The 25,633-nt window shown below is 54.6% G+C and overlaps 1 protein-coding gene across 1 annotated transcript in view; it reads right to left on the bottom strand.

Annotated features, from left to right (window-relative positions):
- LOC111144887 (protein phosphatase 2 regulatory subunit Bdelta) overlaps positions 1-25,633 on the bottom strand; it is a 46,351-nt gene that overhangs the window by 6,472 nt on the left and 14,246 nt on the right. The window contains exons 3-7 of the mRNA XM_022499470.1: positions 11,839-11,936; positions 7,884-8,049; positions 7,355-7,467; positions 4,339-4,516; positions 1,451-1,615 (exon numbers count right to left, since the gene is read on the bottom strand). Coding sequence (XP_022355178.1) covers positions 1,451-1,615; positions 4,339-4,516; positions 7,355-7,467; positions 7,884-8,049; positions 11,839-11,936 — 720 coding nt within the window. The remainder of the gene's footprint in view (positions 1-1,450; positions 1,616-4,338; positions 4,517-7,354; positions 7,468-7,883; positions 8,050-11,838; positions 11,937-25,633) is intronic.

The raw sequence follows: 25,633 nt of genomic DNA, 5'->3' as shown, positions 1-25,633 counted from the left end.
TCCGGACAGTATCCTCCAGAACGGGCCCCATATACCACAGCCCGTCAGGAAAGGGGTCTGTCTCTGCTGTTCAGGAGTCAAGCTCCGCGTAACAAAACCGAATTACTACTTTCTGGAAGATGCCAGGTGCCTCCTTAGCACACCTTCCTTCCCCCCACAGGTTTTGCTTTCTCAGAAGAAACTCAACAGCCCTCCTCCTGCGCCGTGGTCAGGAGCCCAGAGCAACACCGGACCCAACTGCACCGTCATGCCTTTGGCCCCGGAAACCCCGAGTGCGTGCGTCCGCCCTTGAAGCCGCATTAGCTTTATTTTCCTTTAAATGTAGGAACCCGGAAATGGCTCCGCATTTAGAGTTAATTTTAAGCAAGCCAGTGGCAACACCAAACATTCGTCAAGTCCATTACTTTGCCGACAAGAAGTACTTTGGTATCTAAACTGGTTTACTCAAGAATATTAAGGGGCGCCTGGCTGGCTTGTTCGGTGGAGCGTGCGACTCGTGATCTTGGGGTTGTGAGTTCAAGCCCCGCACTGGGTGGACATTACTAACGACAACAACAGAGTGTTCTCTTCAGAGACACAGGCCAACGCTGCAGGAGGCTCATCCGTGACCGCGGGAGTCCTAGAGGAGGGCTCTGTAAAACACAGTCGGCCGCGGACACCGCGCGTGCGGCAGGGGGCAGCTGAGCAGCGGGTAGAGCGACACACGGACGCCAGGCCTGCTGGTGCCACTACGCGTCGTGTGGGAGCCATTCCGGACGCCACGACCGCGAACGGATTTCACCAGCGGAGCAAGCGTCGTGGGAAATGAAGACGAAGGCACGTCCTCGGACAGGCTGCCGGGACCGGTCAACGGACTGTGAGGACGCGTGAGCAGAGTCCCCAGTCACAGCCTAGTCCCCACCACGGGACTCAGAGCGCGATGTGCACACTTCCGGTTTCCTAGAAGGCTGGGCCTGCTCTTTACGGCTAAACATAAAAGCGAAACTGTCCTCACCTAGAAGACACTTCAAGGCTCAGAGGATTACAGCTAGAGCTTCGCCTGCGGGAACGGGCTTCGAGTGCAGCAAAGCTCACCGCGAACAGAGCCCGTCCCGACAGCTGAGAACCGTCGCGAGTGAGGTGCGTTCCGGGAGCCCCTGCCGAGGTCCTAATGCACAGAGGTAGAGGCGACAGATGGTTCTCGGCTGTGAGTCCTTGGACGAAGCCCAGAGACTCTGGGTGGGGGGAGCACGAGAGCCGCCCCACCGGGGGACAGCGAACGGCGAGTCCGTGGGAGCACGGTCCACGGGTGCCGGCAAGGGCCCACCAGAGGCCACCCGGGGACTCAGGATCAGAAGCTGGTCCTACGCCTGCGCGGGCACGAGGAGCCCAGAAGAGACGCTAAGTCTCTGGAGATGTCTCACGCCTGGGAAGCGGCATCGCCGCGAGACAGAGCCTCTCGGGCACTTACACTTGGAGTGTCTGTCACACAGGGCCGAGGAGCGCATGTCGCACAGTCGGATGGTCCCTTTGCTGCTGCTGTACACGAACACGTTGCACTGCAGCGGGTGGAACTCGGCCGCGGTGATCACCTCCGTCAGCTCCTCCATGTTCACGGGCTTGATGTCCACGATGTCTGCGGGCGCACAGTTAAGGCAGAGCGCTCGGCGGGCTCCAGTCCACGTTCAAGCGAACGTCGGTGCACACGACCCTGCCGCGAGGGCCGAAGCAGACACGCACGGCACGCGAGCCCAGTAAGAGAAGCTGGGTCCCTGCGCGGCTCACACCGCCGCCCCGCGCCTCACCGGGCCCGGACCCACGCGCGCACACGCGGAGCCGGCGTCCTGCCCTCCAGCATCCCATGGGAAGCCGTTCCCAGCAAGACCGGACTTGTCTGATAAAGCAAACAACCAAAGGAAGCAAGGAGCCACTTGTGCAAAAATCCCACACTTCTATCCATAAATCACACACAGGAAAGATCTGTCAGATTCCGAAAGATTCTGCTTTTTCAAGAATCTTTTCTTCATCAGCCATGAAGAGCCCATTCCAAGCGGTCAGAACAGTGCCAGCCCTGCAGTTTGCCAGCTGTAGACATCATTCAACTAAAAAAAAAAAAAGTAGAATCTGGCTCTGGCTTTGGGTCAGGATGGAGCAACAGGGTCCACATGGACCCTTCCATTGAAACATGTAAGAACCAGGCTGCCACAGCTCGCCGCTGGACATGAGCGCAGGCTGTGGCCCTGGAGGGGCCGGAGCCCTGTGGCCGGCCTGGGGACGCTCACGGGCCCTTCTGCGGCAGAGCAGAGGTCCCGGCAGGTTCAGGGAGGAGCACCGAGCAGCAGCCCGTGAGGACACCGCCCAGGCTGCCCGGCTGGCGCCTCCACAGCAGGGACAGGGGCCCGAGCCTCGGGGAGCAGCACGACTCGCGGCCAGAGTGCTCATGTGAGTGGAGCGAAAGGCACTCGGAGGGTCACGGTGCTAACAGAAGCGCGTAGCAAAGTGCCGTGGGTTCTGTGACCTACGTCGCCACAAGGAAGGGCATCTGAAACATGACCGTGGGACGGAGTCTTGCAAAGACAACGAGAAGTAAGACTGCGCAGATAAATCACTTATGAGTCAGAGTTCTCACAAAACACGAAGAAAAAAGATGAGATTCCAAAAGGAGAAAGCCCACAAAGGATGGTAAAAAAAAAAGTTCACACTAATGGACAGTAAATTAACAGAATATACTTCAACTCACCTATAATCAAATAAATTAAAGATGGTCTTATTTTGGTTTTACTGATGTGAAAAGTTATTTTAGGAAGGTCTAGGGTTCTGCTAAAATAGCTCAGAGGCGGCAGGAACGTCCGTCTCCAAGCCTGCCCAGAGGCGGCCCCCACGCAGCCCTCTCTGCGGCTCACGTCCCAGGGACCGAGGCCACAGACGCATGCGCGGCTCAGAGTGTACACCCAAACCTGCGGCTGCAAACCCGCACTCTGACCCGGGGGACAGATGGCTATGACGCGCTAAGAAATCAATGAGGCCAGTGGCAGGAACTCGAGCTTTTGGATGTGCCCCAGGCCCTGTGCACACAGCTCTGCACCCACGGGCTCTTGGGTTGCACAGGACCACAGGCAACCCCAGGACTGCGGGTTTGCGGAGGCAGAGAAAGGCCTGGGCGACGGAGGGACTCCACACTCATTAAGGTCATCGAGTGAACTCGGACCCGGCACCCCGAGTGCTTGCAACTCCATTACCACCGTGTGGAGGAGCCCGTCGTTCGTGGACACCAACCTCCTCACGCAGACGCAGGGTGGAAGCGCGCGTCCGCCGCCTACAACAGTTACCGGTACCGCGTGGGACTGGGGGGAAGAACTTCCCCTGAATTATCTGAATTTTGTTCAACGTGGTCACATATTAACAGAAGAAAGGAGGATTTAAAATATGAGTTTAAGGAGGGAAAGCAGGGAGCACGGGCATGAACCCTGTAAGACGGGAGGTTGTGCCGGCTGCAGGAAGAGGAGACCCCGCGGGCAGGCGTCAGAGCGTCCCTGGCGACCGGGAGCACCTCGGGACGGAGAGAGCTGCCGTGCTTCGCAAGCGGAGTCAACAGCCACACCAAGCACAGGGACAACAGGCCATAAAAATCCGGTGTGAAATGCTAGAGTTTCAAACACCACACACACTTCGTCTCGCGGCTCTTCCTGAGTACAAGGGAGCACACGCGTGTGCCAAACTGTGTCTAGAAGGCGGCCGAGGTGACCTGTGGACGTCTGTCCCACTCTGGCCGGCCCGACATGGCTCCCAAACGGGGGAAATCCTGACCAGTGCCCCTCCATGTGTACACAGGACAGGGCTCTCACTTCTGCACAAATCGACAACTTCAAACACGTGGGCCTGGGCGGCCGCACGTGGACAGTCACCCGAACAGAAACGGCACCCCAGCAGCATTCTGAACACGCGGAAGAGGCCTTCGACAGCTCGTCTTCTAACACAGAGCTCTCCCACGATCAGCCGCTCCTAACCACCCCTCTGACCGAAGCCAGGGTCTTCTATTGTAGTGTCTGTGAGCAAGTTTGGGGTGGAGAGCAGGGGACCAGGCAGCAGTGAACCTCCAGACACACACACACTATTTAAAACTGTCTCTCAGGAACCCAGGAAGGCAGGTCGTGCTCATTTCACGGAGAACTCTCCCCAGGGGTAGAGAGCAGTTTCCAGTTTTAAGGGCAGGTTAACCCAGAGACCTCACACCACAGGCCACCACGTAGCAGCCGTGCTCCGAGTGCCGACTCAGACGCAGGAGCGGACGTGCATCCAGAACGTTCCTGAAGAACAAACCTATGAACAAGGCCAAGACAGCCCACTGATGAAGGATACTGAAGCTTCTGTCTGTGACTTCTAAATGCCATAGATTGATTCTCAGGTCATCTGCAGAAAGATACGTTTCATGATCACTATTTACCGAAATGGAATTTATATGATAAGTGTGAGCATTTGCAAAAATTCGCCGTGGACTTGCTTCTACCATAAGATCCATGGGCTTCAATATTGGAACCTAAAAATGGAAGGAAATAGGAATTCAAAACAAAGATCACCACAGCATAAAAGTACAACACTTACAGTAGAAAACAAAAGGGAACAAATCTGTATTCCCAGCGAGCTAAGAGTTCTGTACAGGCACTACCCAAACAACCGAAGAGCAGAGCTGTGAAAACAGGCTGCGGACGGGGTCCTGTCCCTCCCTGCAGCCGTCCCTGCGGCAGACCACCCCGGCACAGAAACACACTGACGCCAGGGCGGGTGCCCCCGAGGATGGGGCTTCTGCCTGTCTGTCCCGCAGCCACCGCGCGCTCGTGTGAGACACCGTCAAGGACCGCCCCCCTCCTCCCTTGCCGCTGCTGCTCTGCAGGGTGACAGTGTGAGCCTCTTCACTGCCTGGGGGGTCTGCTGCTCCGTGCACGTGCTGGGCACCAGGGAGGGGTGCGGGGAGGGGACAGCGCACAGGAGGGCCCCAGAGAGCTGATGTGGGGCCACGGTCCCATCAGCTCCTGGCCACGTGGCTGGTCCGCCTGTCAGGGCGCCTCAGCAGCTCACTGAATCCGACAGAGACAGTTTCTGGAATGTGTAACGGACTTCAGTGAAAGGGTTTTTAAAAGGAGCACAAAAACCCCATCTCTGTGGTGGGCACTGTGGTCAGGAACAGGACAGCTACACCGCTGTGGAAACAGTGCAGTCGCCTGGCAAGGGGCCGCCTGCGTGTACCAAGGCCCCACGAGAGGCAGGGGCGCCGTCATGGGTGACCGTGTCCACATGTGAGCAAGGAGGAAGAAGTCCCAACACCACTGACATCTAGTGAGAAAGAAGGCAGGCGTTTAAAAGCACAGTAAAAATTAACAGTAGTGACTGTTACTTTCCTAATTAAAAGCCAAAGGGAGCACCTGGAAAGGCCAGGAGGGGAGCTCTCCCTGTCTCTGCCCAAAGTCTGCAAAAGTGAGCTTGGGGGACACGCACAAATGCCACCTTCGTTCTCCAGCAGCTGACCCCACTCCGGTGTGCTCTGCAGCCGGAGGGGTCCGTCCTGCAGGGCGCGCGGCAGGCCGCCACAGCCCCCCGACGGGTCTCTAAGATCCGAGCACACGGCAACTGTCCTGTTAGGACAGAAAGGCGCCTCCTCCTAAGTAGGTCCCTCTCCTGGTACTAAACATTTAAGAGGAAATCAAAATTTAGAAAGAGGAGTATTTGACTCCTACTCAGCTAAATTTGGGCAAATAGTCCTTTTTTAGCTTTTAGAGAGGCAATTAAGAAATCAAATATAGGCCTAAAGTCACAGAAGTCAGTCGGTGCACAGCCTGTTACTCTGAAATCAGTGCGCTCACAGCAGCTGTTTCCGGTGAAACGGCACTTCAGTCCGGTTACACCAAGTGCCTCTGGCGAACGTGCAGAAGAGCTGCTGAGTACAACCGACACGGAGCCCGACGAGACCGTGGGTTTTCCAACGGGCACGCGAGCGTCTGGTGTGGCGGAGCAGGCCGAGAGCCGGGGCAGTGTGCTCGGCGGGAGGCCGTAAAGGCAGTGGGGCACACACAGGGGACACCAGGGCAGGAGGCAGGACAGCGTCGCAGGGCACCCAAAGCCTCCGTTCGGTCACACTTGGAGTTCCACACGATGGGAGCTGGAACCTGAGAGCCACTGTCACTCACGTGGCTCATCACCACGGCATGGACGTGGAATCAAGGTCACGGCAGGGGAGAACCACCAGTGTTTACATCAGAACATCCTGGTTCAAATCAGGGCTTTAGAAACTCTCCCTGAGTCAATCACGCTGCTCCTCCACGTCAACCCCCTGGATGCGTGGTGACACCTGGGTCCTGCGTGCGCTCCTCCTTGACAATGCTGTGTCCTGCACCCTGGGGAGCACCAGCCCTGTGGCTGGGCTGGGGCTGTCCCGTGCGCCCACCATCCCAGCACCCCGTGTGCGCCCAGCACTGAGAGCCTGGGGAACGGAGCAGAGACAGACCCCGCACACTCTGCACCTAGTGTCACTACGGTCTCTCAGCGGGGTGCCCTTCCCTGGAGCACCTTAATGACACGTGGTCACTGATTAAGGTCTTCACTTGATAAACAATATTCAGCAAAGCTTCAAACCTCGTTAAAAAACAAACCAGCCAACCAACAATTTTCACGTGCACTGGCCAGTGCTGTCTTCCTGCCGCTGCCCCACGCACGTGGCACATCCTGGCACCCCACCCTTCCCATCTCCTTCCGCACACCCTCCAGGTGGGCACTCCTGGGCAACACCTGACCCAACTTCACAGCCGTTACAGTGTGAACCCAATCTAGGTGTCAGAACTGATGAAGACGGTCATGTCACAGGGTGCCCGGGGATACCAAAAAGGAAGGGAAGGTATTACGGACGGACAGGCGAAGAACCCTGAAAGCTCTGAGGGTGCCTCAGCTAACCGCGGAGACGCCACGAGAGCCCCAGGGTTGTGTGGTTCATCTCGCACCCGCGGCCCATGCGGCTTCATCCGGAGCACTGCTCTGAGTCCCACGGGGACCTCACCACCACCAGTGTACGCCTTAAAACCTTCGCAGTGAACGCTGATACACCGAGAGAGATTCCTGCTGCAGGGTCGGACTTTAGTTCAGACTTTCTTTAGCATCATCAGATTTTTCTGAACTTACTGTGCGGCTTCCTGCTTACGTGAAATACAGGGAACCCCGCTGTAACACACACGCACACTACGGCTGTGATCACAGACAGCCTCCGCGGGTCGGGAAGGCAGAGGTCACCGCAGTCCTGCTCAGCGGTCTTCTCTACACAGCTGACTTACGCACCGCCCCTGATTAACCAGGAAGAGAACTGGGTAGTTTGAGAAAAAGCAGCGTGTACCCGCAGTGCTGTAATTCGAAATGGGTCTCGAAGCCGTCCATCTTCATCTTTCAAGTTATAACCTTCTGCTCTTTTGTCCCGTTCACTTATTTTCCATAATTTAATAGTTTTATCTGAAAATAAAAATCCCAGTGTCCGTATTAAAAGAAAAACTGTATCACGCACCACTGTTAGTCGAGTATCGCATCAGAGAACTGTATGGCTCTATGTTGACTGAGAAGCTACGAGACTCTGAAGGTGACTTTCCGGTACGGACAGAGCGGACGCTCCGTCTGCAGGGTGAGGAGAGACGGGTGCGCCGGAGGGCAGGGCCGCACGGGAGCGCGCCGGCTTGCTCACTTGTGTGCTTTTCGTTTCCAGCCCACCGCCTGTTCCCCAGCTAGTAATTTACCCTGTGCCCGAAGTTTAAAGCAGAAACCACTTGTAGAATGGGTTAAAGTAACAAGTAAAGTAAAAATCTGCTACACCCAGCAAATTAAAAATAAAATCCTAAATCAAATAATCCCTTAAAAAAAAAAAAAGCTCTTACCATTTGTAGAGAGTAGAAAATGAGCAGCATTCTGTTGTGGTAGCCACCTAATTTTATTAATTTTTTCCTCAATTTCTAGACTTTTCAAATAGTCAAACTCTGGTTCGTGACTCTGAAAGGTGCTGTAAACGTTATACTCTCCCCTGGAGTGAGGGCGGCTTTTGTTCTGCAAGGAAACGTGAGCTGGGTTAATGAACAAAGCACAGGACAGAGAAAACTTCAGTACCACCAATCTGAATATAAAATGACTACACACATTTTTAAAAATTAAAGAAAACCCTGGGTCAAAAATTATCAAGTAGAGGACACTCTGAAATAATTTACTTGGAAAAAACAAGTATCCGATAGTTTCGCAGACCTTCTACCCCACGCCGGGGCTCACGCGCTAGAGCCGGGTCTGTGGGACGTGCCTGCCGCCTGCACGGGAGCCAGGGGCCCCTTAACACAAGGAGGCTCCTCCACGGACGCACTTTTCCCGGAGAGGCAGGCGGGCCCACGATGGGGGCAGCACGGGGCAGTGTGGCCCCGTGCGGTCCACACCGAGCCCCAGAGCAGCCCGCCCAGACAACAGCCCCCGCGCGCCACCCCAGGAAGAGGAGGACCACGCAGCGCTCAGGCAGTGACCAGCACCAGCAGAGGATCCCTGCGATGGAATTTTCAACACACATAAACAATCCGTACAGGACAGTAAAAGCAGAAAAACATGCTTGGGAAGATGCATATTGTCTTCAAAATAATAACCAACTCTAGGAAAGCAGAGTGAGAAGGTGGCAGATGTGGGAACCAAGCTGGAAGACAAACTAGGGAGAGCACCAACTGGGGCCACCGCTACCTGCCAAGCAAGGGCTTTTCTTTTAGGAAAGAGGAAAACCTTGGTGGTGGGTTCATAAATGTATTTACATTAATCTCTGAAATCTTCTGTAACCAAAGTGACATTTTCTATGACACAGTAAAAATATCACATAATTAAAAACCAAGGACAGCAAGATTTTAATTCTCGCTAGATCATCGGCACCTGAACTCTTAGATGTTTACACTTGAGGCTGTGCGTCAAGGACATCGAATGAAACAGAAACCTTTATGTCTGGGCTTGTGTATTTCTGAATTAAGATCACATGTTATGAGAAAACACCCCCCAGCTCCTGAATCTCTCCCCTGCATGACTCTCTATGGGCCGCACACCCCCGGAAACCACATGCAGACCCCAGGGTCTAGGACCCAGTTGCCACGCGTGGCTGTGTTAGGTGCGTTAGCTCTCTCTTCAGGCCTGCATCCCACCCCCCACGAGAAAGCAGAATACACCAGCAGATGCTTCTACCTTGCCCACGAGAAAAAGGAAATTGAAATCTTTAAAGAAGAAAACTCTATGGCATCAGTCTCCCAAGACCGTGACCCACTCCGAGAAAACAGCAGGACACGAACAACTGTCTGAGGCACCCACACCCAGGGGCCACCTGTCCTTCCCACCACGCTCTCCGAGAAGACGCGCTACAGGCGTCTTCCTGTTAGAACCGTGCCGCCCCCTGCCACCCCTAAAACCTCCGTCCTACAGGCTGAGACTCCGCGTCAGCCTCTAAGGACCCCCAGGCAGGGAGCAGTCTCCACGCTGTCCGGGAAGAGGTAAGAACAGAAAAGCGAGCGGAAGGGCCTCGAGGAAGACGTGCTTGCCCACGGCGGCTGGGTCCCTAGGAGAGAGCAGAGCCAGAGCCACCAAGGCTGCCCGCCTGAGGTCCTGGGAACAGGCTTGGCGAGGAGGACAGGAAGATGGTGGCAGGTGCATTCTTGTTCCACTATGCTGCGTGCTGGTGTCAGAACTACTTACACCCGATAGTTTGCCCCGTGAACTGCAGAGCCGAGCCAAGTCCCTCAACCCTGCTCGCCTGAGGCTGAGACACTGGGCTGCGGGGAACGGAGGCTCCGCCGCTAAGAAGGAAAACAGCTTGAACATCGCACTGTGAACTCTGCTCCCAGCCTCGCGCCTCGGACACACCCTGAACTTTCCGACGGCCCCCTCTCGCCCTGACCCCATGGCCGGACACCCGTGCCCCCTTCCGCACTTCAGCACAGCCCCGTGCCCGGGGTCTCCGCAGGGAGGGCGGCGGCGGCTGGACTGAGAGCACTGGGAGAAGTGAGCGTTCCGTGCGGCGAGCACCAAGATCCAAGCGGAGGGAACGTGAGGGCTTTTCAGGTCAACCAAACTATGAAGAAAAAGCTGCCCAGGGTTTATTAAGTTGCAGACAGCTGGGTTTATCAAACTTAAACAACGTCAACAACCTGCTTCTGCGTGAACCCGTGGCTTCACGTGACTGACCCCGACGATACACCTCAACGAAACCCTAACCACCGGTGCTCACGGCGGTGGCGCCCAGCACAGTGTGTACCAGGACGCTCGAGTACGACTATAATCTACCTCCCATTTGAACCTAGTACTTTCTACGTTTAAATGAGGACTCGCAAAAGGAGACAAATTTCATTTTCTACAAGGATACATTTAGATGGCAAACGTAAAGGAGCTAAGAGCGAACTGGCCGACGGCTCCAGCTCGGCCGTCTACCGCCTGGCCCTTCTACTGCAAGTCGGAAGCACGGCCGCTCGTTCACAGCAGGCCGGCCCGCGACCGACGTCTGGGAGGGGACGCAAAGTCAGGGACTTACCCAACCGTCTGTGAAGACCTAGACAGACTAACAACATATACACTACCTACAAAAGAATTCTTGCCACCCCAAATCAGAAAAAATAGGATTAAACCTACTGAACTAAAAAATTGTCTTTTTAAAAACATAACCAAAATGTGGACATAACCAAAATCAGAGCTACAACAAGCACACTTTAAGGACGAGACGCTGACCCTCCACAGTGCCCTTCCCACGGACCAGTGCAATCCTCCGCTTCGGCTCGGGGAGCCCAGGGCTCGCCCTCCCACAGACGCCCCCGAGCGAGCCTCGCCGGTGGCAGGGCCGGCCGCCGCCCGCACGCACGTCTGCTGGAAGGAACGAGGCCCACAAGGTGCTACAGCGGAGCTCCACCATGGAAGGGTAGAGACCAGATTCCGAGGATGAGAAAGGACGTGCCTGTGACCTGCCCCGACAAAGATGAGGGCCCTTTGTGTGAAGCTGGCGGGAAAGAGGAGGCTGGGCTGCACCGTGGTTCCTGACTACAGGATGTGCACCCGGCCCGGCAGAGCACCCGGCCACCGCGCCTCCTTCCTCAGCCCTCCCCACCAGCTCTGCTGAGGCTCCGGGGCAAGGCCCACTTCTACCTCCCATTCTCTCCTTATGCATTACTGAAAAAGACGGGTTTCTCTGCCCTTTCCCCCAAAGAGAGGGAGTGACCTACAAAATGGCTCATGAGTGCGAGTCCTCTGGGGGGCCCTCCAGGCCCCGTTCTGAGGACTCCTTCCTCTTAGCACGGACAGTGGGGTCCTCGGGGGGCATAGCAGAGGCAGGCAGCTCACCTCTGACTGAGGAGGAAGAGAGAATTCATGGCCCCCAACACACAATCTTTCCCGGAGCTGGCGCCGCCGCAGCCGTCCACCGCGCACTGCCCGCACACTGCCCGCTGGGCCACGGGGCTGGCAGCCAGCGCCTCCAGGGGCCGCGGGACGGATGCTCACCCCCGGCCCCCAGCATAACGACAGGACGAGAGCAGAGAGATGTGGAACTCCACCACCCCACATCCTTCTCTCGGTCCTCACGACAGCCTGTGGGCGGGCAAGGACTCTCCTCTCCCGAAGACAAGGGCACAGGGGACTCCATTGGGGCTCCATGGCTGGATGTCGGGGAGCGGAAGCACGGGTCTTCTTGCTCACCCGGGACAAACGGCTTCTGCACAGGTAGTGTGCTGCGAGGGACTCTAAGTGAAGTCACAGACTGAAAAACGCCCGTTTCTCTCCCTCCTTCCAAGTGACACGAGAAAGGCTGGCCTTCATTTGGCTTGTGGACTGTGAATCACTGACCTCTTGTTCCCGCTGAAAAATAACAACTCTGCCGCCCTTGTCTCCCGTCGCGAGAAGATCTCCAGAGTAATTGAATTCAACGGTTGAGATGATGTCAGCTGCCAATAAAATACAGAAGCAATTTACCAGATTATGATTTGGAAAGGATTATAATCAATAACAAAGGTCAATAAAAAAGGTCCAAAAGACAAACACACACATACACAACTTTCTCGCTGGATAAAGCAACATTTTCACAGGAAACTCATCATTACCAAGCAGCGGATTCCGCTTCTGGCACCCAGAGCCCAAGAGCACATATGGCCTCATGGGCTCCGCTCCATGGACTGAATGCTTGGTCCCCGGGGCACCAGCATTTATTTAGGCCGCATTATCCTGATACAAGGATCCGGAATAAAATCTTAGAAAATTGATTTTAAAAAGAAAACAAAAACACTGGTCCCAGAAGACTGTTGTCTGGTTTTATGACACATGCCTGATATTAACTCATAAAATAAATCTCGTTCTTACATGACATTAACAGATGTTTCAATATTCTTTGCAATACCTTTTGCCGGCTTCTGTACAAAATAACACCATACGCAGCACAAACTCCATCTCACTGACTGGGTGAGACCGTTACCACCCATAACGACACAGCATCGTTACCCAGTGAGACACTACCTGAGATTTCAGACACTGACACACAAAGACCTTGGCCATCGGCTCACTACAGGTGAAGGGCACAGGGTAGGAGCAATAAAGCAAGGGCGGCATCCCGAGGCCGAGGCCTGGAGGGAACGGATCTGGATTCCTGAATGGACCCCTGGATTAAGAAAAACAGGAAAGACGTTTTCTCCCGCTTGGGCGCGCTGTGTGCGGGCCGAATCAAGACAAGGCCATGGGTTGGTCCTGCAGGAGCCGCTGTCCCCTGCTCCGTCCAGCACAGGGACTCCGCGCCCACGTCAGCTGCCCCAGACCATCTCAGCTCTGGCTGCCCTGAGGACGAGCCGGGCCGGATCAGTACAACCCGCCCGGCTGCTGGGGCACGGACGCCAACAGCCCGTCCCACTGGTGGACAGACTGCGTGCTCTGCACACGGAGGACCCCACGGCCGCGGCGGGAGCGTTTAAAGACACTTCTGCTGCGCAGCTCCTCCTCCCACACTAAGGAGCAGACAACGTCTGAGAGTACTTGGAGAACCTGGCCCATAACGGGGCTCTTAAAGGTGTGCGCCAACACGCAAGTCACACAGTTAACACGGGACTCTGCCGTACGCGCTCTCACCTCACCTGCACTGTGCTCCACGCTCTGTTTTTAATTTTTAAAGAGATTTTATTTATTTTAGAGAGAGAAAGAGAAAGAGTGAGAGAGAGCAGAAGGGGGAGGGTCGTGGGAGAAGCAGACTCCCTGCCCAGGAGCGGCCTCAAGGCCCACACCAGCATCAGGACCTGAGCTCAAGGCAGCCGCTTAATACACAATGAGCCACCCCGGCGCCCCCTGGGCGCGACCTTTAAACACACACGAATTCTCCTGCCTGGGATGTCCTGCCTTCCTTTTTTTTTTTTAAAGAAACAAAAACACCCCTCAGTTACAGCTGGGAAAAGGACTGGGCTTCTTGTTAGAAGTGTCACTTTTTAAATTAAATTACTCAAAATAACCCAATTTGCTTAAATGAAATTAAAATATCCTGGACTAAATCTCTGTCGTTCACACCCAGGGAGTCTATGATATTATATAGTTAACGGCACTCTAGTTCTGTCAGTGATTTTTAAACTTAATTAAAACGGACTGAATCTTTTAAAAGAGAAACTCCCAGGACTGCCACTGGTGAGAAATTATTTTCATTGAGCTGCGCAAATATGTGTGAATCTAAAGTTAGAAAATGTTGTCCACAGAGTTTAAAAGAGCTCTAAAGTCAAAACAAATATACAAACTAAATACCTACAAAATTATAAAACCAACAAAATTTAGATTACCAACATGAATTTAACATGAAGGCCATTACTCTACAAAACTAGTGTGATGCTAAAAGCAAAAATATGGTACTGAGGGCACCCAGTGGGGCCTTTGCACCGGCCACGCACCGCACGAGGACTCGGGACGCACTGCTCCGTCTGTCTGAGCAGCCAGAGGCGCCTGCGCAGGGCCCACATGCACACGGGCCCTGCTGGCCCAGGGGTGGCACTGCGTCTCCGCAGAGGGGCAGCAAGGCTCGGGCGCTGGTGCACAAGCCGAAGCGAGGCACTCTGGCGGATGGGTCATCTGGCTGCTGCAGAACTTACTCAGCCTATGTTTTAAGTCATACTCAGAAACCATGACACACGCCTGGCAGTGCCCAAGAACCCAGCTTCGACTTTCTGTCAAGTGCGGCCCACTGCTGGCAGAGGCCTTTCCCTCCCACCACCACCACCACCACCACGATGCCGGAGAGGACTGGAAAAGTGTCCAACCACAAAGCAACAATGCTGGGCAGGCTCTGACGTGCAGGGGACAGCGAAGGGGCAGGAGGCGTGATAGGTGACAGTCTAAGTACGCACAGGGGGCGAAGTCTCAACCTGCCCGGGGCCTCGGCCACGCTGCACACCAGGTGCTGGGCATGGAGCTGGAAGGTCATTTCCTGAACTGCTAGGTCCCCCAGCTTGTCCCCATCCTGTCAGGTGGGCGCACACAGTTACTCCCCCTTCCTGTTTCCCAAACGCCGGCTGCCGCGAGTGAAAGACCCTCCCCAAAAGGAAAAATGTCGGAAGAAAAGGTTCAATGGGGTCCTTAAGAAGTGACCGACCTCAGGGAAGCCCTCCAGCTGGAAGGCCCACCTGCCCACGGAGCTGCCTGCCGGCTCCAGATGGCTGCGTCTTAGACACGAGCCCATCGCTCCCGATCTGCAGACGGCCGAGCGAAAACGCGCAAACAAGGCAGCTGGAGCAAAGACAGACAGTGCATCGACAAAATGTCAAAGAAATGACAATTAATGTCCTCAAGGGAGCTAATGCCTGCCAACAGGAACGACATCACCAATGCTGGCTGGGCGCCTGCCAGGGGCCAGGGGCTACTCTAACCGAGTGTGGCCCCGGGTGAAGTGGGCGCCCTTCCAACAGCCCAGGAAGCAGGGCTCCTGTCATCCCTCTCTGCGGGAGAGCAGCAGGCCCTGGGGTGCAGGGCGGGGTCCCTGGAGGATGGGCGACAAGAGACGGAGAACAAGGAAATGCGCTTTGAAATTCAAACAGTAATAATTTCAAAACTCAACACCTCTTCCAAAGGGTAGAGCCGGAAGACAGAGATGGACAAGAGGAGAGAAAAGGTCATTAGAGGACCGGGGTAGTGGCCCATCACCAGGTAACAAGCCCCAGAAAGGAGAAGAGAAAGCGACACAAACATCAAAGGACTAAGAGGAGCGTGTCCCATAGCAGGAGCCCAGGAGCCTCCAGGCTGACGAGGTCCACGGAAGGCTGAGCCGGACCCAGGAGCAGACCCTCGCCACGGTGCCTCACTGTGGAAACCACACCACTAGGGATAAAGGGGGATTCTAAAATTCTCCCGAGAAAACAAACAGGTCACACAGCAAAGGAATCAGAGGGCAGCAGACAGGATGTAGGAAGACGGTGGCTGGAACGCCAACCGTCCTCACAGTTCCGAGAAAAACCAGTTTTTAACCCATAGTTCTACACCTGGCCAAATTTTCATCTGCACTTAAAAGGGCAGAGTAAAGATATTTCAAACATGGAGGGGAAAAAGGCAAAGATCACAACAAAAGCCCCTTTCTCAGCAAATACTGGATGATGCAATTTGGCAAAATGAGAATAAAGCAAGGGGAAGGCAGACGGGGAGCGAGCGGACATCCCCGTGCTGGCGAAGACAGGCCAGGAGGCCATGGCGCTGGGAGCAGCGGTCCCAGCGGGGCAGACGAGCGCTGGAGGGGCCCGCCGTGCCTGGGACGGCCCGATGACGTGGTGGCAGAGCTGCCGCAGCGTCTCTTCCCACCGCAGCAGACACAGAGGACCAAGCGTGCAGAGCCACCAGGCAATCGTCCGCTCTGGGGAAAATGAAATTTGTATGAGAAAGAGAACAGAGACCGCAGCTCGGGACCGGACACTGTCTGCCGTCAGCACAGCGCGGAGGGAACGGAGACGCCCAACGGAGTCCTCTCAACTCTCTTTCCTTTCCTGTTTCTTCGTTTTCAGGGAGGTGGGTGCATGTGGGTGGAAGGTGATGTCAGCAAAAAAGCTAAATCATCAGTCACCAGAACAGGAAGTCAGTACTTACAGTTCAGAATAAAATCCGGAAAGTGGAAGTTAGCAGTGTGAGACGCCCGGCCGTGGGGGTGCTTCACGGCCGAGGGGCAGGCGGTAAGAGGCGCTGGATGGGAGAGGACGGACCGCGTGGACATAAGGAAGCAGGAAGAGGACGTGTGGAGGGGCAGGGGGCCCAGAGGGGAAACGTCGTCAACAAGGCATTAAAAGATGGAGAACATGAGGTCACGTTCATGTGCCCATGGCCTGGCGTAGCCGCGGGGGCTGATGACACACGAGAGCTGGGTTAGCAGAAGACAGGCAGGGACAGGGGCACCTGCACTGGGGGGGGTGCGGGGGTCAGGGAGCGCACGGCACAGGAGAGGCAGGAGCAGACCTGGGCGGACACGCGGTGTCATGAGACGGCCGCTTTCTTCTAGGAGGCAGGACAGAAGAGTCCCCTGCTCGGAGCACCGGTCTCGTGGGGGTGCGTGAAGGGAGTGTTCCCGGGGCAGGAGCCGACCACAGCAGAGAAATGCAGGGTTGGGTCAATGCCACGTGAGATCTGAGGGCTGCAGCTTATTTTCTGAAATTCAGCAGACACGTGAGTGGCTACCGTAAGCCAGACAGTGCCCTGGGCGCTGGGGACACAGCACAGGCCGAGTCCCTGCCACCATCTCCACGAACGGAGGAACTCTGAACGACCCCTTCACTGCAGCTGGCGGAGCTGCGCGCGCGGGCAGATGGGGACCAGGTCTGGGCTTCTGCCCGCGGTGTGAGGACAGGGGCTGAGACAGACAAGGAGGGTCACAGAGAGCGAGGAGGGACTCGGAGTCTGGCCCGGGGCCCCACCCAGGCGGCGGGGGGGGGGGGGGGGGGGGGGGGAGCCCGTGCTGCGTACACAGGCGCCGCGGTCTCGACTTCCCCAGACTCTGAGTTTTTCAAAACCAAACACGTGAGCAAGCTTCCTCTACTTCGTGCCCTACGTGCGACCTGACTGTGACCTGCGGCAAAATCCTGGGACCCCTTCCAAGTGGCCGCCGGTGGCCACCCTGTCACCGCCGGCACCGCTGTGGCTCCCTGGGGAGGGAGGGACCCGCGAGTCGGAACTTCGCACCCAAACCGCCGAGTCACGTCAACACAGAAGGAAGCCACGACGACCACGACCGCGACGCCGTTTCCGTCCGCGCAGCCTCTCTCTCTCTCTCTGTCCCCGGGCGCTGGGGGTGCTGGGACCGCCCCTTCCCACCGGGCCTGCTGTTCCCGGGGCGACTGCCCGCGCCCGAACTGGCCGGGACATGGGGGAGACCCAGGCTTGTGCGCCGCCTCCTGACCCCACTGTCCCATTCCAGACCCCTCCGCTCACCGCTTCACCAGGACGCCCCAGCCCCGACGGGGTGGGAAGCGGCCCCGCCCCGAAGGCCGTGCCCTCCGCAGTGGCAGCCGAGACTGCCACGCATCCGCCCAACAACGGCGTGGTCTCCCCAGAAGACACCGAGGGCACCTGCCGAGGGACCCCATCCACACCAAGCCCCGGAGCAGGCGCGCGCCCCCAGACCCGGGAGTCCTCCGTGGGTCACCCCCGCCGGCCCCTGCATTCGCATCCCCACGGGGCCCTGGGGCTCCCCGTGGCCGGCGCCCCAGCACTGTGGACGCTGCACCTCTGCGCACCCCACGCTCTGCCCGCCCCACCTTGCCCGTGCACTCGGAGCCTCGAGCACCCAGGACAGAGCACCCCAAGGCCATGCCACTGCCGCTCCCGAGGCAGGGGCTCCAAAGGCAGCCCCCCTGCCCTCTGCGGCCCCGGCCGCCTCCGCCCTCCCACAGAGGGTCCCGACTTCACGCAGAAACACTGTCACCCTCATCCTTGAGAGTCGGCTGCCCTGCCCTTCACGCTCCCACAGCAAAGCGGGCGGTGCTCTGCCCCCCCCCCCCCGCCCCCCCCCCCCCCCCCCCCCCCCCCCCCCCCCCCCCCCCCCCCCCCCCCCCCCCAGCTCTGCCCCACCACTCACCTCGTGCTCCGCAGCACCCGTCAGAGGGCGGGCATACACAGCAGGCGCTCCCAGGGTGACAAGACGCTTGGGGAAAGGGGTGGCCGGAGGGGGGGCGTCAGTCCTTAAGCGTCTGCCTTCCGTCAGGTCACGGTCCCAGGGTCCTGGGATGGAGCCAAGCATGGGGCTCCCTGCTGAGCGGGGGGGCCTGAGTCTCCCTCTGCTGCGGCTCTCCCCACCCCTTGTGCTCCCTCCCTCTCTCACTGTGTCAAATAAATAAATAAAATCTTAAAAAAAAAAGAAAAAAGAGGCTCTGGGAAAATCACACTCAAAAATACTGAAGATGCTTTACTTACATTCAGATTTAAAGTACTGTCTACCCTCCAAGGACAAAAAGTCCAATGAGAATGTCCAGTAAGTCAGAAAATTTCTACTTATTAAGGTGAATACAAGGGTAGAACCCACTGAGACACTACACATTTCCATTAAAAAGCGGACAATTTTCCACTAACAGGCACAAGGAAATACGTGCATGTGTGTAGCATTTCTCACTGTCTCTCTAAAGCAGATCACCAACGGCCAAAGTTCTCCCTCGGAAACCAGCCACGAACGGGTAGGCGTGAATTATAAGCCTCCACCAAACAGAAAAAAATGGAAAATCACCTGTACGAGCGACAGTGAGGTTCCAAACTAGAGACACTATCATCTTAGAAGCACTCAAAATTGAGTTTCTCCAAATTATGAGGACTGAGTAAAATGTGACAAAGGAGAGAAATCTGAATATCGCTTTGCGGTCGGTCACTAACCCCCCCCCCCAAAAACCCCCCCAAAAACCAGTCTGTGGCAGATTAAATAAACTGGAAAAGTCAGAAGGGAGAAATGAAAGTCATTTTCTCTGCTACTAGAATAAACAGGATTTTAATAAAAGGAAGCGTGAGCTGTATTTTAGGAATACAAGGACAGTTTCAAGATCTGAAAGTGAACCTACATGCTGACACACCACGTTAACAGAACGAACAAAGACCGCTGGGTTCTCTCCTGTCCAGACGCAGCACCGACGAAACGCGCACCGGACCACGATAAAAGCACCCAACGCGCGAAGAACAGAAGCGGCCTTCTTCACCTTGACGACGAGGACCCACAGAACAATCCGAGCTAACATCAGTTTCACTTCATGGTGAAAATGCGGGTGCTTTCCCCGGACCATTTCTGGGACGCTTCCTTCTGAAGGTCCCAGTCAGGGCGATCCGACAAGGAAAATGAAAGGCGACCAGATGGGAAGGAGTAAGCAAAACTCTCTGTGCAGACAGCATTACCTTGTGTGCAGAAAAGCCTAAGAAATCCACGAACCACTCCCTACCGGCGCTAATAAACACGCGTAGTGAGGACTCAGGACACAAGAACAAAGACCAACTGTGTTTCTATACACCAGCAGTGAACAATCCAAATTGAAATTAAGGAAACAATTCCACTTACGGTATCATCAAAAATAATAAGGCATTTTTACGAATAAATTTAACCAAAGATTGCAAGATTTATAAACTAAAAATTATAAAACATTGTTGAAAGAAATTAAAGAAACCCTCAAGAAATGGAAAGATTTCATGTGAAGATAGAAGTATTCTCCAAATTGATGTACAGAGAGTATAGGCAACACCCCTTTAAGGCCCTAGCAGTGCCCCCACATGCCCGCCCCTGGCAGAGAGTGACGAGCTAGATCTAAAGATGCATGTGGGACTGCAAGGGACCCAGAACAGCCAAAACAATTTTTAAAAAATAACGAAGTTGGAGGACGCACACTTCTTGATCTCAAAATTCACAGCAGAGCTACCATAATGAAGACAGAGTGGTACCGGCGTAAGGACTGACATACAGACCAAGGGGACAGAATCCAGAGTCCACACAGGTACCCTTACATTTACGGCCAATTCCTTTTCTTTTTTTTTTTAATTTGATAGACAGAGATCACAAGTAGTCAGAGAGCCAGGCAGGAGGGAGAGGGGGAAGCAGGGTCCCCACTAAGCGGAGAGCCCGATACGGGCTCGATCCCAGGACGCTGGGATCATGACCTGAGCCGAAGGCAGAGGCTTAACCCACTGAGCCACCCAGGCGCCCCACGGCCAATTCCTTTTTAACAGAGCTGTCAGGACAACTCAAGGCGGGGAGAAACCGGTATTTTCCACAGATGGCGCCTGGGACAACCGAGCATCCACATGCAAAAGAAAGACACTGGATCCTTACCTCATGCCACATAGCAACTTAACTCAAAATGAGACAAAGACCTAAACGTAAGAGCTAACTGCATAAAACTCTCAGAAGAACGCAGGAGCACACCTTTGGGGTCTTAGATAAGACGCCAAGAGCACCGCCGACGAAAGAGCAGAACAGGGAAGCCGGACGTCTTCGAAACGGGACATTCTCGTGCATCCGAGGACACGGGCAGAGCGGGGCGGACACTCGCGAACGGCGCGTCAGGTCGGAGCCGGGCAGCCGGAGCACGCAGAGGGCTCAGCAATTCAGAAAGGAGCCAACTGGAGCAAACGGGCCAAGGACCCGAGGGGACGTCTTCTCCCACGGCGCGCGCCGACGCCGAAGACGCGCAGGGAGAGACGCTCAACTTCGTTCGCCTCCGGGAACGTGCAGGTCAGAGAGCGCAGAGGGCCGCGCCGCGCGGCTCTACTGCCACGGCTGAACGAGCCCCAGCACCCCACAACGGCCGACCAGGAGGCAGAGGCACGGGGACCCTCCCACCCTGCTGCTGGGCCTGCGACACCGGGCAGCCGGCCCGGAGGACAGCTTGATCTCCTCAAAACGTCAACAGCCTTAGCGGCGGCCGCGCGTCCCGCTCTAGCCCGCGCCTGGAACGCGCCGGCGCGGCCGCGTGAAAACCCGAGCGGGCGCCTCCGCGGCAACGTGGGGTACCTGAGCAGCCAGGGCTGGCGTCGGCCCGAGCGCTCGCGAAGCGCACGGAGGAACGAAACGGGGTCGGTCGCCACACGACGCCACGCCAGCCCGCCGGCCGGGCACGGCCGTGTGCGAGACCCCGGGTGGGCCTCGAAGACGCTCTGCTGAGTGGAAAAAGCCGGACATCAAGTCACTACCACACGGTTTCCTGCCTGCGGAATGTCCCCAACAGGCAGATCCACAGAGACGGGAGGGGAGGAGGCGTCTTCTGGGGGCAGGAAACTGTTCTGGAACGGCACAGGGTAACAGCGGCTCAAGCCGCTGGACACGGCAAAAAGCCCCACTGCCGACCTCACGAGTGAGCTTCACGCTGACGGAGTCGTCACCTCAACAGCGCGGCCGTTCTCACAAGCGCCCAAGAAAGACGCTCGGACCCGGTCACCGGGAGGCCCTCACAACCTGTCCCCGTTCCCAACCGCAGCCTGAAAGGAGACCCGGCTGCGTCCAGGCGCGGGGGGTCGGGAGGACGGGCGCTCGCGTCGCCCCCAGCCACCCGACGCGCGGTGCCCTGGGCGTCCGAGCCCGGGAAAGCCCGTTTCTGCCCTCCGGGCCCTTCCCAGGTTCCGCCGCTCCCCGGGAAAACCTGCCTCCCGGCGCTCGTGCTCTCGCCCCCGCCCCGGCCTCGGAAAGGGGTTCTCAGCCCCCGGGGCGTCCGGCGGAGCGCGCGGGCACCGGCGCGACCTTAGGGGACGGCGACCGTGAGGGGGCCGCGCTCACTCCGACAGCCACTCCTGCGGGAAACGGCGGCGGCCCGAGTCTGACCCGAGGCGAGTCAAAGCGCTCCGGGACGGCCAAAGGCAGCGCCTTTGTAACACAATCGTCACAGTACTTACTGGAACCCGTCCAAGAAAATCGAAGATACACACTCTTCAACGGAAACTCCCGCCCCAACACGATGCCAGCCCAGCCCCACTCACTGCAGCCAGAGTCACTGCTAAATTTTTTTTTAAGGTTTTATTTATTAGACAGACAGAGAGCACAAGGAGGCAGAGAGAGAGAGAGAGAGAGAGAGAGGGGGGGGGGGAAGCAGGCTCCCCGCTGAGCAGAGCCCGATGCGGGGCTCGATCCCAGGACCCTGAGATCATGACCTGAGCCGAAGGCAGCGCCCCCCAGGCGCCCCTCACTTCTCGTTTTTAAACACAAGCGTGGTCGTGGGCTTCTACTCCACACGCACCAGGTGAAGTCGCAACTGCCCTCAGGATAAACTTGAAAACCCTCCTCCATTCTACGCTTCGCTTTCTGTGGTCTGGTCACCCAGGCCTTAGTCTCTTTATTCCTTTTTTTAAGATTTTATTTATTTATTTCAGAGGGAGACAGAGACAGTGAGAGTGAGCACGGGTGTGGAGAGGAAGGGAGAGGCAGGCTCCCCACTGCGCACAGAGCCCGATGTGGGGCTCCATCGCAGGGCCCTGAGCCACCCAAGCACCCTCTGGAGCCGTCCCTGCAGCTGTCACCTCGGCGGTCCTATGTGTCGGGACCACGTGTGCCGCAGCGGTGCTCACACGCGGGGCAGGAGCAGCAGGGACGCGCGCCGGCAGAAAGATGCACCAAGAGGCAAAAGAATGGGGAGCTCGGGGAGTTCATTTGTGAGTCCTGGTCCCTCACCGTGGGCCAGCAGACTCCCCTCCTGCTGCGCATCTGGACAGGGAACTACCCAACTGCTCCCTGGTACTTCGGACTCAAACCAGCAAGAAGACAGTACTGGCACTTTTGTCAGAAATGTGAAAAAGGCCACTAATTTGAGAAATTGGTACCAAAAGGGGAAGAATCCCTCTTTAAATCTGGTAAATGATCTTTAAACCCAGTCTGTCGTTAGAAAAACAAGGCTGCTGTCACTTCTCTCCTTATATGCTACCTTTTTTTTTTCTTTTAAAGTACGCTCTGTGCCCCACATGTGGCTTGAACTCACAATTCTGAGATCAAGAGTCACACGTTCCACCCGCAGCCACATGCCCACTCAAGTGCCATCTTTTATTAGTGCGGTAGGCACAGGCACAGCCCTCAGAGTCTTCCTTATGCTAAATACACACAGTTCAGTATATTTAAACACATGTGGAAGAACTCACACACACTTCCAAGTTAAATCCTGAAATAAAGAAATAATCAAATAAGTGATATATTCACCAGCTAAATGGTAAAAGTCGTCCAAGTTTTATCAGATTTTAATCAAACAATGATTACTATACCGTTTGTGATTTTATTTTTTAAAATATTTTATTTATTTGTCAGAGAGAGAGAGAGAGTAAACGTGTGCACGAGGGACCACAAGCAGGAGGAACAGCAGGTAGAGGGAGGAACAGACGCCCCACTGAGCAGGGAGCCCAACGTGGGGCTTGACCCCAGGACCTGAAATTATGACCTGAGCCAAAGGAAGACACTTAACCGACTGAGCCACCCAGGCATTCCCCCCAGTTTGTGATTTTAGAAAAATTGTAGCAAGTTATTTTTGACCAGTAAGTTTGCATATAAATAATTCAATTTCCAAACAGCTTTTGAGGAATATATTCTTTAAGAATAAAATTTTTTAAATTTTCAAGGACTAAAAATAAAGTAAAAAAAAAAATTAGAGATGTTCAAAAAATCCACATTTAACTCTGCCATAAAATGGAATGAAATTCTGATCCGTTCAAGAGAATGAGAAGATAAGCCACATACCAGGAGAAAATATTTGCAAGAGATACAGCTGATAAAGTACTGTTATCCAAAACAGACGAAGAAGTCTTAAAATCAACAATAAGAAAACAGCCCAATTACAAAATGGGCAAAAACCTTAACAGACATTTCAACAGAAAAGCGCTATGGATGGCAGATAAGGGTATGAAAAGATGAAGCATCATCTCAGGTAAATACAGATTTAAACAAGGTACCACTACACACCTATTAGAACGCCAAAACCCCAAGTCCAGACACCACCGAGTGCCGGCAAAGATGTGGGGCAGCAGGAACTCTCTCTCACTCCGATGGCAACGCAAACCGTGCAAGTGCTTTGCAGCGAAGTTTGGTCGTTTCTTACAAAATTAAACATTCTCTTCCCATAGGATTCAGCAATTGTGCTTCCTGGCATTTACCCAGAGGAGCTGGGAATTTACATCTACACAAAAACCTGCACACAAATGTTGACAGCAACTTTATTCAGTATCTTAAAACATGGAAGCAACCAAGATGTTCTTTGTTCTTCCATAGGTGAACTGTGGTCCAACCAGACACGGGGGAGTTATTACTCAGAACTGAAAAGAAATGAGCCATCAAGCCATGAAAATAATGCATGCAATGAAGTGAGAAAAGCCAGAATGAAAAGGCTGCGTACTGCGTGGCCCCAAAGACAAGACACTTGGGAAAAGGTCAAACTTTGGAGAGAGTGAAGAGATCAGTGGCTGTAGGAGTGAAAGGAGGAGAGAACAGGCAGACGGAGGGTTTTCAGGGCCGAGAAACAGCTCTGCGCGATACCATGGGGACAGCCGTGAGTGAGAACACATGTGCCCAACCCGCAGAGTACTTAACACCCAGAGTGAACTCTAATGCACACACGCTGACGACGGGACTTTGGGCAGCAAGATGTGTCGTGTTGGTTCCTTCGCTGTAACAAATCTACTATCTGGTGCAGGTTGTTGAGAGTGGAGGAAGCTGTGTGTGTGGTACGGAGCGGAGCAGCGAGTACACGGAAAATCTCTGTAGCCTCCCTTTAATTTTACACTGAACCTAAAACTGCTCTAAAAAAAATAAAGTCTTAAAAAAATTTCTGATACGTGCTACAACGCGGAGAGACCTTAAAAACATTATGCACGGTGAGATAAGCCAGATGCAGGTGGACAATGTTGTGTAATTTCACGTCTGTGCGGTCCCTACAGTAGGCATATGATTTTCATAAAACGGAAACTAGAATAAAGATTACTGGGTGCTGGGGGTAAGGGGAAAAGGTCCTTTTGCTTTTTTTAATTTATTATTAATGGGGACAGAGTTCTTGTTCGGCAGGATGAAAAAGGTTTAGGTATAGATAGTGCTGATGGTCACGCAACATTGTGAATCTAATTAATGTCACTGAATTATATGCTTATGAATGGTTAAAATGATCCATATTAAACTCTGTGTAGTTTACCATAATTAAAAAAAAAAACTCCCAGGCCTCACAAGAACATCCACTCTCACCAGTTTTATTTTGCAGAGCTCTGGAGCTCACAGCCACGGCCATTACACAGACAACATAAAGAAATAAAAAGCACCTAAATTGGTAAGCAATAAAACTCCATTTGCAGAGGACACGATACTGTATACAGAAAATCCTAAAGAATCCACCAAAAAACGACCAGACCTGATAAATGAATTCAGTAAAGTCATAGGATACAAAAATCAATGTACAGAAATCTGTTGCGTTCCTGTAATACTGATAATGAAGTGGCAGAACGGGAGATTAAGAAAACAATCCCATTTACAACTGCACCAAAATCAATAAAGTATCAGGAATACACTTACCCAAAGAGGTGAATAACCTGTACTCTGAAAACTAAAACGCTGACCAAATAATTTCGAGAAGGTGAAAAGAAATGGAAAGACATTTCACGCTCATGGGTTGGAAGCCTACTGATAAAATGTGTACACTACACAAAGCAATGTACACATTTAATGCAATCCCTA

This window comes from Enhydra lutris, unplaced genomic scaffold (assembly GCF_002288905.1).
Source record: "Enhydra lutris kenyoni isolate GAN:26980312 unplaced genomic scaffold, ASM228890v2 scaffoldscaffold12, whole genome shotgun sequence".
NCBI classification, from domain to species: Eukaryota; Metazoa; Chordata; class Mammalia; order Carnivora; family Mustelidae; genus Enhydra; species Enhydra lutris.
Note: the sequence above shows the minus strand (reverse complement) of the source record. Positions and strands in the feature narration are given on the sequence as shown.